The sequence below is a fragment of the Tetrao urogallus genome (genome assembly GCF_951394365.1).
Source record: "Tetrao urogallus genome assembly, chromosome: 25".
Taxonomy (NCBI): domain Eukaryota; kingdom Metazoa; phylum Chordata; class Aves; order Galliformes; family Phasianidae; genus Tetrao; species Tetrao urogallus.
This window is the reverse complement of record NC_136838.1, coordinates 1,857,284-1,869,620: the sequence shown is the minus strand read 5'-3', so window position 1 is coordinate 1,869,620 and position 12,337 is coordinate 1,857,284. Positions and strand designations below refer to the sequence as shown.

The following is a 12,337-nucleotide window of genomic DNA, read 5'->3' as shown; positions in this document are numbered from 1 at the left end:
TTTCGTCCCCGGAGAAGAAGCTGCTGCTCTCCGACATCTACCAGTGGATCATGGATAAATACCCCTACTTCAAGAACAAGGTGGGCCAGGAGGGGGGCTGGGAGGGGGCCCTGGGGTCTGAGCACCGCGGTGGGGCGGGATGGACTCACCTGGATGCGCCTGATGGAGGTGGGAGCGCGGGTGCAGGGCTGTGCTCAGATCCCAGCTGGTGGATCCATTCATTCCCATCCCAGCTGGTGGATCCATTCATTCTGATCCCAGCTGATGGATGCCCTTCAGTCCCAGGACTGAGGTAAATGGTAGTTTGATTTACTCCATTTACTCCGATCCCACCCGACTGCTGGCTCCATTCATTCTGATCCCAGGCGATGGGGGCCATTCGATCCCAACCTCTGGCTCCATTCATTCTGGTCCCAACTGATGGACATCCTTCAGTCCCAGCTGCTGGCTCCGTTTGCTCTGCTCCCACCCAGCTGCTGGCTCCATTCATTCCCAGCTGCTGGCTCTGCTCCTGGTCCCGCACGCCGCCGCGGTTCGGTGCCAGCCCCACAGCGCGGAGGTTTTGCTCTACGTGGGCTCTGTGGGTTGGGCTCCATATGGGCTGTGGGGTCTCTGGGCGGCTCTGACACCGCATCCCCAACGCAGGAGAAGAGCTGGCGGAACAGCGTCCGCCACAACCTGTCCCTTAACGAGTGCTTCGTTAAAGCCGGCCGCAGCGACAACGGCAAAGGCCACTTCTGGGCCATCCACCCCGCCAACCTGGAGGACTTCTCCAAAGGCGATTATCACCGCCGCCGGGCGCGGAGGCGCATCCGTAGGTGAGCGCTGGGGCCGGGGCTGTGCGGGGCGCCGTGTGGGGGCCGAGGGCCGAGGGCTGACCCTGTGCTCTGCTTCCCCCCCAGGATGGCGGTGAACATCGGCTACTGCCACCCCTACGCCCTCTACGGCCTCGGCTGCTGCTGCCCCTGCTGCCCCCCGCCGCCCTCCGGCCCCCCTCTGTGCCCCCCGGTGCCGCTCGCGCTGCCCCCCGGCCCCCACCGTGGGCGATGGGGTTGGGGGCGGCCGTCGGGTCCCCGAATCCTCGCCCCCCTCTTCCCCGCTCCCCGGCACCCATTCCTGTAGCCCCATTCTTTCTTGGGTCCTGGATGTGGATCCCACGACGCAGGGGTGGCTCAATCAGAGGCTCCGTCCCCACGGACCCCACTGCCAGCAAAACCCCATGTGCCACAGCCTGGGGAGGGCGGCCCTCAGCAGCACTGAGCCCACATCTCTGTATTCCCGTGCTCCCACCCACAACCCCACAACCCCAAATCCCCACATTCCCGAGCTCCTACATCCCCACATCCCCATGTTCCCATCTATAATCCCCCATCCCCACTTCCCCATGTCCCCAATCTCCCCACATTCCCAATATCCTCACATCCCATGTCCCTGTATCCCCCCACCCCACTCCCACACGTCCCTACATCCCCCACCCCACATCCCCATGTCCCTTATACCCCCAGCATCCCCCCCCCCACACACCCCCACTGAGTCTCCAACCCTACAGCAGGGCAGAACCCAACCCACCCCACACCCCTGGTTGCTGGCGGATGGACACACGGTGCCCCACAGCGGCCCCCTATGGGCCCAGCCGTCCCGAGCACATATGGGACTTAAACCCCACAGCGGCCGCATTTGCTGATTAAGCTTCAGGAGGACCCTGCCCTATTTATTGGTTTTTCTCTGTTAATTGTCCCTGACGCCGCTAATGAAAATCGGGGATCCCAGGTGCTAAGTGGCATTAGGGCGTCTCGCTAAGAACCACGACTTGCCCGCTTAATCCCGCCAGATAAAACCCCAAAGCCGATCGCGGCCCCGAGCGCTAGGAAGCTTATGACACAAATTAAGCTCTTCACGTTGGTGTGTGGGGTGGGGGGGCTCCGGTGGGACCCCATATAGGGCTGGGATGGGAGTTTGGGGTCGGCCCCCAGAATGGTGTGGTTCAATCCCGATCACTGCCTCATTTTCCCCCCATCGCGGCCCTTTGGTGCTCCCACAGCCCCCAGCCCCACAGCCGGGGGTCCTTAAGGCGGCCATCTGTGGGGTCGGTCCCGAATCTGGGCCAAAAAATGGGATTAGGGCCCCACGCTGCACCTCGGCTGTGGGATTAATGGGGTCGAGCCGCCAAATCGGCGCTAAGGCGGCCAAGGGGGTCCTGGGGAGTTTGGGGGGGGGGGGGAACCCCATTAGCACTTAGCTGTGGGTTGGTGGGAGGGCAGGCAGGGCCGCCATCGGGGTTTGGGGCCATGTGGGGTTTGGCCACTGGTTTCTATGGGGTTTTGTTCCATGTGGGGTTTCACCATTGGATCGCAGTGGGGTTTTGCTCTGTATGGGGTTTTTCCTTCTTTGGGGGTTTTGCTTTGTATGGTGTTTTGTCATTGGTTTGCAATGGGATTTTGGCTTTTGGTTTACATGGGGGTTTGGCCTTTGGTTTGCAGTGGGGTTCTGCTCTTTATACGGTTCTGTTCCATATGGGGTCCTGCTCTCTATGGGGTCCTGCTCTCTATGGGGTCCTGCTCTCTATGGGGTTTTGCTCTCTATGGGGTCCTGCTCTTTGTAGGGTTCTGCTCCATATGGGGCTCTGCTCTCTATGGGGTCCTGCTCCATACAGGGCTCTGTTCCCTGTGGGTCCCACTGGCTCTCTATGGGCTTTGCCTGTTGCTTTCTGATGGGCTTTTCCCCTTTTCCTCCCCATCGCATTCAGCCACAGGTTTCCAATGGGGTTCTTCCCCCATTTGGGGTCTCTTTTGTGGTCTCATGGGTTTTCCTTTCCCTTTGCCCATTGCTTTGCAGCAGCATTTTCCAAAGCGCCCCCAGCCCCAATGAAGCACCGATATGGGACCCCCCCCCCCGACCCCAAGAAGCACAAACTGCATTTCGTAACGATTTCATCTTTTATTTCATCTCCCCCCCACGCTTTATAAAGAGCTATCAAAGGTACAATCTATGGAATGTCTTTGCTGTGCTTTTCTTGCCCCCCCCCCCCCCCTCGCCCCCCTCCCCGCCTCTTGCCGCCCCCCATTACCACAAAAAGTCCATTTCTTTCATTTGAATCATTTTTTTTCCTTTTTTTTTTCCTTTTTTTTTTTAATATATATATATATAACATTAAAAACCGCCCAGAAAACTTTTCCTTCGCTCCGAGATCAGAGAGAGATCCATAAAGGCGCCGGAGAAACGAACCCCCAAAGCCCCCCCCCCCCCCCCCAAAAATAATTGCAGCCCCCCCCCCCCCCCCCCAGTCACCACCAACCCAAAATAAATCCATCTCTTTGCTCTCTGTGTGTGTCTATAGATATATAGGGGGTCCTTTTTGGGGGGTGGGGGGGGTTGGGGTCACCCCCCCCCCTTTTACAAAGAGTTCCTCTCTTAAATAAAACTTTGTCTTTTTTTTTTTTCATCGTAAATCGAAAATATAAATAATGAGATATATATATATATATATATATAGATGTGTTCTCTATTTTAAATAGGAGCTTTGGGGCGGGGGGGGATGGGGGGAAACGAGCCCTAAAAGCCCCCCCCCCCCCAACCGCCGCCATAGGGGGGCATTCGGGGTCTCCGTTTTTCCCCTCTTTGTACCAAAACGGGCAGAAATCCATTTTTCCTCCCGTTTCTGTTGCATTTTTTTGCTGCCCCCCCCATCCCCCCCTGCACTCCATTCATTTCTCGTTCATTTCCGTCTCTTTGGCAACACTTTATCACAGCGCAGCGCCGCCTCCAGCCCTGCAGCCTTTCCTGCTTTCCTCCTTTTTCCTTTTTTTTTTGTTGTTGTTTTTCTTATTTTTTTTATCCTTTTTTTTTTTCTATTTTACTTTCTAATTTTTTTCCTATTTTTTTTCCAATTTTTTTCCAATTTTTTTCCAATTTTTTTTCCAATTTTTTTCCAATTTTTTCCCAATATTTCCCCAATTTTTTAACCTTACATCCATTCTTATTTTTTTCCTAATTTCTGCTCCTTTTCCTCTTCTCTAATTTTTGCTTTCCTTCCGCTCATTTATTTCCCACTTATTTCCCCCGACCCTTTTCCATATTTTCACTAATTTCTTTCCCACCCATTTCATCTCTTTTTCCACTGCGTCTCTTTTTTCTCCCTCTTTTTCTTCCTCCTTTTTCTTCCTCTCCTTCCCACTCCTTTCTTTACTTTTCTCCCTCTTTTTTTTTTCGTTTTTTTTTCCTTTATTTTTTCTGTTTTTATTTTAGTGCAAACTTCCAACTTGTGCTAAAGTGTTGCCAGCAAACGGTGCGTCCGTCCGGCGGCGCGGTCGGCGTAGTGTCCGGCGCTCCATCCGTGGGCATCCTGAGTCTAACGCACACACACACACACACAAATACACACAGCCTCTCTCTGCTCGTTTCTTTTTTTTATCGTTTTCTCCTTTTTGTTTGTTTGTTTGTTTGTTTCTTTTCCTCCTTTTTGCCTTCGGGGGGAGGAAAGGGAGGGGGGGAGGAGGGCGTTGGGGGTTTTGTTTCCCGAGTGGCGGAGGGAGAAACGCAAAGTGTCGCAACGTTCCTTTGGGGCCGAGGAGAGGTGGGGGACAAAGAGGAGCAGTGACACAAACTAGAAAAGATACCACGACTCGATTACAAGAAGAACCTCAAGTAACTCTATTTACACGTCCGCGCGAGTTTTTGCATATGCCAGCACTGAGCAGAGGGTCGGCCCTGCGTCCCCGTCCCTTTGCGGGGACGTCCAGCCAAGGCACTCGCTGCCATCGTGGGGACGGGGGGGAGGGAGGGGAGAGGAGGGAGAGGGACCCCACCGCGTTCCGGGAGGGGGGTGGGGGGAGGCTGTTATCTGCCGCACCAGACGTGGCCCTCGAGCAGAGATAGGGCTGGCAGCCCCCGCCATGGCTGCGTGCTGCTGGGCCTGGGGCAGCAATGGGGCCAAAGGCTGCATCTGCAGCACCGGGCCAACGGCGCTGGGCCAGTGGTGCCAGGCCCAACAGCACTGGGCCCAGAGGCCTAACGGCACCAAAGGCCCAACAGCACTGGGCCTGCGGCACCGGGCCCAGTAAAGCCAGGCCCGCGGCGCTGGTCCTGCTGGTACCGGGCCAATGGTTCCCAACACAACAGCAATGGGCCCAGATCAGGCCTGCAGTACTGGGCTCAGCAGTGTTGGGCCTACGGCACCGAATCCAACAGCACCGGGCCCACAGGACCGGGCCCAGAGGCCTACGGCACCGGGCCCACAGGGCCAGGCCCAGCAGTACCGGGCCCAATGGCAGCAGGCCATGACAGCAGGCCCAGTGGCACTCAGAGGCCTATGGAACCAGGCCCAAAATACCGGGCCTACAGCACCAGGCCTAAGCGCTGGGCCCAACGGCACCGGGCCCAAAATACTGGGCCTACGGCACCGGGCCTGATGGCAACGGGTTCGTGGTTCTGGGCCCAACGGTGCGGGATCACAGCGCTGGTCCCAGTGACGCCAGGCCTCTGGTTCCGGCCCCACAGCACCGGGGACAAGAATGGGGGCAATGGGGGGACGCACGTCTGGACCAGCACTGGCTGTGGAACATTGAAAAAGAAACAACGACAGAAAAAAAAAAAAACAAAAAAGAAAGAAAGAAAAAAAAAAAAGGCTAATAATAATAACAATAAAAATTAAAAAACAAAAAAAAGAAAAAAAGAAGGGGGGTGGTTGGGGGGGAGGGGGGGGAGGAAGGAGGGGGAGAAATGAACGATACACAAAAATGAAACAAAACCCACGATTCCTGCCTAAAATTCAAGCTTCCGTTTGGTGAAGTGCAACGACTCCCACGGGTCTGCTTTGCAGGGCTCGTCACAGAACCTAATTAGCATCGTTCCTCTCACTGGACACCTTTCAGCCTTTATTACTCCACGAAATAGAACTCGGATTCTGCCTACGTTGGTTTTGTTTTTTTTTTCCTTTTAAATATATATATATATATATATATACACATTTTTTTCTTACAAAAATAAATTTAGGATTTTTTTTTTAATAATATCTTTTTTTTTTTTCCGTAGAAGTTGGTTTCGACTTGTAAACATATTTTGCTTTTGCTTTTTTTTTTTTGTTTAAATTAAGATAAAGTGATCTCAAAGTACCCGTTCCATCGCAAAGTGCTAAGACTTCTTTGTTTTTTTTTTATTATTATTATTTTTTTTAATAATGTTTTTTTTTTTAATATATTTTTATTGCTTTTTTTTTTCTGCATTAAATAAACATCCGTCTCTCCCCAACCCCCCCCACCACTCAGCCCTCCCCCAGCACACACTCCCCTCTCACTCCCTCTCCAAAATACATTCGGCCCGACCTGCTCTGGCTTTGAGAGTAAAAAACAAAACACCAAAAGGGAAAAAAAAAAAACAACAAAAAACAAACAGAAAAAGGCAAAAAAAAAAAGAAAAGAAAAAAAAAAGAATCTTAAAAAGTGCTTTCAAAATAAAAGGACTTAAAATCTCTTTTTTTTCATCTCAAAATGTGCATTTAGAAAACAGGTGAATGGCTGAAAGGTGCCTTCCTATCGCCCTCTGCACGGGGGGGGCACGCACGGCGCACCCACGTCCATCATCGTCCCTTTGGGGACAGGGCTGCATCTCTTTGGGGACAGAGCTGCGTCCATTTCGGGACAGGGCTGCGTGTCTCTGGGGACAGAGCTGCGTCCCTTTCCAGGCAGAGCTGCGTCTTTCTGGGGGCAGGGCTGAGTCCCTTTGGGGATGGGGTTGCTTCTTTTTGGGGACAGAGCTGCGTCCTTTTGGGAATGGGGCTGCGTCTCTTGAAGGACAGAGCTGTGTCCCTTTGGGGACGGGGCTGTGCCTCCCTTCAGGCAGAGCTGTGCCTTTCTGGGGACAGGGCTGTGTCCCTTTGGGGGGGGGGGGCTGAATCTCTTGGAGGACAGCGCTGTGTCCTTTTGGGAAAAGGGCACCATCTCTTTGGGGACGGAGCTGCGTCCCTTTGGGGACAGAGCTGAACCCCAGTGCAGACAGAGCTGTGCCTTTTTGGGGACAGGGCTGTGCCCCTTTTCAAACAGGGCTGTGTCCCTTTGGGGACGGGGCTGCATCTTGTTGGGGACAGGGTCGCATCCCTTTTGGGGACAGAGCTGTGCCCCTTTTGGAACGGGGCCGCATCCCTTTGGGAACGGGGCTGCATCTTTTGGAGGACAGAGCTGCGTCCCTTTGGGGACAGGGCTTCGTCCGTTTCAGGACAGAGCCGTGCTCCTTTGCCAACAGAGCTGTGTACCCTTGGGGGACAGGGCTTTGTCCCTTTGGGGACGGGCCTGCATCCCTGAGAAAGGTGCCCCCAAAAGGGCAGTGGGCTGCGGCGGCCGCGCAGAACAGCGGCCATGGGGTGACGCAGAGCCGCTCTGCACGGCCTTAAAGCCGCCGCGGCCGCAGCCTTCGCCCCTCCCATCTCCTCCTGCCAAAACCCTCCTTCCCCTTTAAGGGAGACCTCAAATAACCTTTTTTCAAAGGAATCTGCCATTTTTAGGTGCTTTCTGGGCGTGCGGGAACACTGCAGCTCTGACCGAGTGCCTAAAAATATGGGGCAGGGGCAGCCCTGGCCCGGCCGCACCGCAGCACCGGGCTGGGTGTCATTCCTGAGGGTTCCTGGGTGCTATGGGGGGGGGGGGGTTGGGGGTGCAGGGACGAGGGCTACGGTGGGGACAGACTTTGGGTTAAGGAGCTTAGAGCCGCCCTCGGGGTTCGGGGCCGCGCCGTGAGATCCCCGTGCAAAACGCATCCATCCCAAGGCTCCGCGGAGCTGCAGCACGGCGTCCCGAAACCAAACCGCCCCCAACCCCACGCTGCACCCCAACAGCTCCCGACAGCTCTGCAGGCAGAGTGGGGGGCTGGGGGGGGGTTTAGGTGGGCCCGCTCCTTGCCGGCCCCTCGAGGCACCGCGTGCACCCCACCCCCCCCCCCCCAAAAAAACATAAAGCCCCCTTTCCACTCTTGGCCTTTTTTTTTTTTTTTTTTCTTTTTTTCTTTCTTTTTTAAAACGTCTCTTTTTTGCTTTTTTTCCTCTTTTTTTTTGTTTTTAAATAGATATCTCTCTGAAATAATATATATATATATATTTTGTTTTGCCGCTTTGTTTTTTTGTGTTTTTTTTTTTTGTCTTTTCTCTCGGATTTTTTTTTTGTTTTTTTTTTTTTGTTGTTTTTTTTGTTTTTTTTTTAACGTGTATTCGGACACAAAATAAAGCTTTGGGTTTTACATGGAAGCTCCTTTCCATGCGCTCTCCATCCCCGCCCCGCCTGCCCGTCCCACCAGCACTGGGGGAGCCCTGCCTGCCATGGGGAGATTGGGAACGTCGTCGACAGACCTATTTTTGCTTCTTTTTTTCCTTTAAAAAAAAAAAAAACAAAAAAAAAAAGGGGGGGGGGAGGGTGGAGGGGAACCGGGGGGGGGGGGGATGGAGGGAAGGGAGGGGAAACGGAGAGAGAAACACCTCGAAAGAGAAAATCGGAGGAAAAAGTACTAACTAGATTTTGTGACACCTCTCTTGTTGTTGTTTGTGGTGGTTTGTCGGTTGGTTGGGTTTGGTTTTGTTTTGTTTTGTTTTGTTTTTTTTTGGTTTAGGAGAGTCCTGGCGCGCTGCCCTCGGCCGACCCTCCTGCTACATTCAATCCCGACGCTTCGGTAGTCGAACTATCCTCAAAGTGCTGCTCTTGGCCGTTCCCCTGCACGGTGTCCTCTGATTCCTGACTCTCCCCACCTCCTTGAAATCCTCCATCCTCGGGGTTCCCCGTAGGGGTGGGCAGCCCCCCGGCATCTCTCACCCGCGGCCGTCGGCCCCTCCGGGACGGGATGCCGTTGCAGCCATCCTTTTTAAGGTGCCTGTGCAAGTGGTCAGAGCGGACGAAAGTCTTGAAGCAGCTGTCGCACTGGTAGGGCCGCAGGCCGGTGTGCACGCGCATGTGGTTCTTCAAGTCGTAGTTGTGAGCGAACGCGGCTCCGCACTGCTGGCACAAGTAGGGCTTCTCCCCCGTGTGTTTCCGCATGTGGACCTTCAGCTTGTCCTGCCTGCGTGGAGAGAAAGGACACGGGGCGGTCAGCGGGATGGGGATGGCCTTCCTCCTCATCCTCATCCTCATCCTCACCGTCACGGGGCCAGGACTCGGCTTCTTCCCAGAGGAAAGCGGGCAGCAAGCGGCGCAGTGCCAGCGCAGCAAAGCGGGGGTCGGCATGAAGCCCCCCCTGAGCCGGAGGGCTCCGCAGGGCCAGGAGGCGTCCTGGCACCGAGGGAAGGATGGAAACCTCGAGGATGCAGCCGGTCCTAATGAGGCTCCCAAAGGGAGCTGGGAAGTCGGGCCAGGCTGAGAGCAAACAACGCGGTTTTCCGAGTTGAATTCTGATCAAACCCTTCCTGAAAGATCAGCGGAGCGGCTCCTCCCCATCCGGGCACAGAGGAACCAGGAAGCAAAGCAAGCAAAAATCAGCACAAAGCTGTGGGAGATCCCTCCCCGCCCAGCGGGCACAGCTCCATCCCCCCCATCCCTGCACCTCTGCCCCACGCCAGGGCTCACTGCTCCCAGCGCAGCCCTGGGCCATGAAGGGCAGGTGGGGGTTTGCAGCAGGCAGTGTGACAGAGAAGGATGAACGGAGAGGGGAGAAGAGCAACACTGGAAGGGAAATCCGGATGATTTCGGGCTTGGCTGCCTCAGACTGCGCCCACTGGGGCTCTGTGTGGCCAAACGCAGCCTCCCACAAGCTGGGGGCAGCGCAGTAGGGCGTATTTTAGCTTGAAACCAGCAGGGCCCCGATGCGTTATGGCCACGTTCAGGCTGGGGTGAAGGCACAGCTTCCACCCGCATCTCTGCTTGCAATGAACCAATGCCTCCTGCGAGTTGGTGGGCAGCAGGGAGGGCGGTGGAAGGGTGAAGACACGATGGGGAAGGTAGTAGGGGGAAGGTAGAAGGGTGATGGAGATGAGGGCAGCGGGATGAAGGCAGAGGGGTGAAGGCAGCACACAGAATGGCAGCAGCGATGCCATCGGCTCCTCAAACCCCTCCGCCACCAAACGAACCCCAACCCGCCCCATGGCACAGCCCCCCCCGTGCGAGCCTGTGCTCTGTGGCACTTCCATGAGGCCACAACCTGGGGGTGGGGAGGAAGGGGGGAAGCAAGGACCTTGAACTGCTCAGGTGTGGCAGCCGGAACCTGGGTGCGGGCACACAAAGTGCAGGCAGCCCCCGGCCCCCCCGCCGTGGGCAGGGCGGCGGTGGTTGGCAGGGCAGTGAGCCGTGCTGCAGGGCTGGCATCCCGCCCCGGCATTATCTGCATTCCTCAGCTATCAAACGTGGGTCCCCGGCCGCCCGGGTGCGGCCCCGCATGGCTCTCAGGGTGCAGAGGGGACAAGGCTGGAAGGTGGAAGGCTCAGAGAGCAGCCCCGCGTCCTGCAGTCACCCGCTCCGGCCCGCGATGTCTGCAGGGCTGGGAATGGCCCACACTGCTGGGAAGCAGCTCAGTCCTGCCCGGGCGCTGAGGAGGTGAGCAGCGAGCAGAGCAGAGCAGAGCAGAGCAGAGCGGAGCAGAGCAGGCTGGGCCATTTGGCTGCTCCTTCTGCAGCCCACGCATCTCCTGGCACGGCGCGGAACCCCCGCCCTCGGCCAGCGATGGAGGACATGAGGAGTGGAAAGAGGACGTGCTGGAAGGCCGGAGCGACCTGGAGGAACCCCGACCACAGCCCACGACCCAGCGATCCCACAGCAGGTTGGCTGCTGGCTGGAAGCGGCGCCCGAGGAGCTGTGGGGTTTGTTTGGAGCCAGGTGGGCACAAACCCATCCCCAAGCACCCGGCGAGGCCACCGACGTTTCCATCGTGAGATGGAGACGCCTCTGAACGCCTTCCTGCCGGGACACAAGCATGGCATCACCGCACGCACCGCTCACCCTTACCTGGTGAAGCGCACGTTGCAGATGTTGCACTCGTAGGGCTTCTCGCCGGTGTGGGTGCGGATGTGGCGCGGCAGCTTGCCAGCCCCCTGGATCACTTTAGCACAGATGGGGCACTTTTGGAATGCTTTTGCCCTGATCTTCTTCTCCACCTTTTGGGACCAGGACGGATACACGTCGCTCTCGTTCGAACTGCCAAAGTATTTCAAGTAATAATCCACGACTCCGTCGTCGTCCTTCCGCTCGTCGTCCCCGAGCTGCTGCCTCCCCACCGAGCTGATCACCTGCTGCAGCACGCTGGCAGCCAACCCGTCCACATCCCTGCCATCATCCTCCGTCTCCGCTCCGGTGGGGACGAAGCTGGGGGAGTCGCCGGCGTCCTGCTGGTCCAGGGCGGCCCCGGGAGCCACCTCCTCTTCTCCTGGCGTGCCCAGGCTTCGGCCGCTGTAATGTCCGTTCTGAGAAGGTGAGAACAAGGAGCCAGGGGCGGCCGCCGCCTCCTCCTCCTCTCTGTCCAGCCACATGGCCGAGTTGCTGTCGGGATCACAGTCATTCGCCTTTGGTCTTTCGTTGAGGGAGGCTTGCGAATAGAAGTCCAAGCCGTTGCAGTCCGGCTCCTCCTCGTCCTCTTGGCCTCGGAAGTTGAGTCTCTGAAGGTCTCTCAACTCCGGGTTGGTCCACGGAAAGCTGCCTTGGTGGCCGTTGACGGGGTTGCTCTGGAAGAACTCCAGGTACTCTTTTGCTCTGAGATGGTTCCTTTGATCAATTTGATCTACTATATCCATCTGGTCATTTTTGGCCAGAATCTTCCTGTCCAGGAGATCCGTGCAAACATCCCTCACCGCCGGGATCTCCAGCAGTTTGGCGGCGTTGAGGATGTCGTTGACGTTGGAAGTGCTGACTGTAAGGGTCGCGGTGTAGGCGAACTCCAGCAGAGCCGACAAGGCGTCGGCGCTCACAAAGTCAATCTCATACACGTTTTGCTGGTCCACCACTAACCCTGAGGTGAAGAGCTTCTTAAAGTACTGGCTGCAGGCCGCCAGGACGGAGCGGTGGGTGGGGAACTCCTGGCCTTCCACCAAGATGACCACGTCGCACAACAGCCCGTTGTTTCGCTGCTCGTTCAGACTGCTGAGGATGTCGCTGCTGTGATCGGGGAATGGGATCCCTATAGGGCCGTCCACGCCGCCCGCCATCGTGGATGCGAAAGGCTGCGGAGAGAAGAAAGGCAATGACTCACAGGTGCTCCAACACCGAAGAAACGGATCCGCTCCATTTGTAGGATTGTAGCATCATCAACAATGCCGTCATTCATCCATGCTCATTCAGTCCAACCACCGCCGTTTCCCCATTAAACCGTGCCCACCATACAGCACCTGACCCCTCCACCGGCTGAAGAACCCAGAGCACGCCCAGCAGCACGCTGCTCCCCA

General features: G+C 56.3%; 1 protein-coding gene across 1 annotated transcript; it reads right to left on the bottom strand.

Moving 5' to 3' along the window:
* Window positions 1-8,585: 8,585 nt before the first annotated feature.
* ZBTB7A (zinc finger and BTB domain containing 7A) lies at window positions 8,586-12,124 on the bottom strand (the record flags this gene model as incomplete). Its single annotated transcript, XM_079546834.1, has 2 exons — window positions 10,908-12,124; window positions 8,586-9,033 (listed from the first exon to the last, which is right to left on the bottom strand). Exons 1-2 carry the CDS (start codon window positions 12,098-12,100, stop codon window positions 8,586-8,588), a joined length of 1,641 nt encoding a protein of 546 aa, XP_079402960.1. The 5' UTR covers window positions 12,101-12,124.
* Window positions 12,125-12,337: the final 213 nt, after the last annotated feature.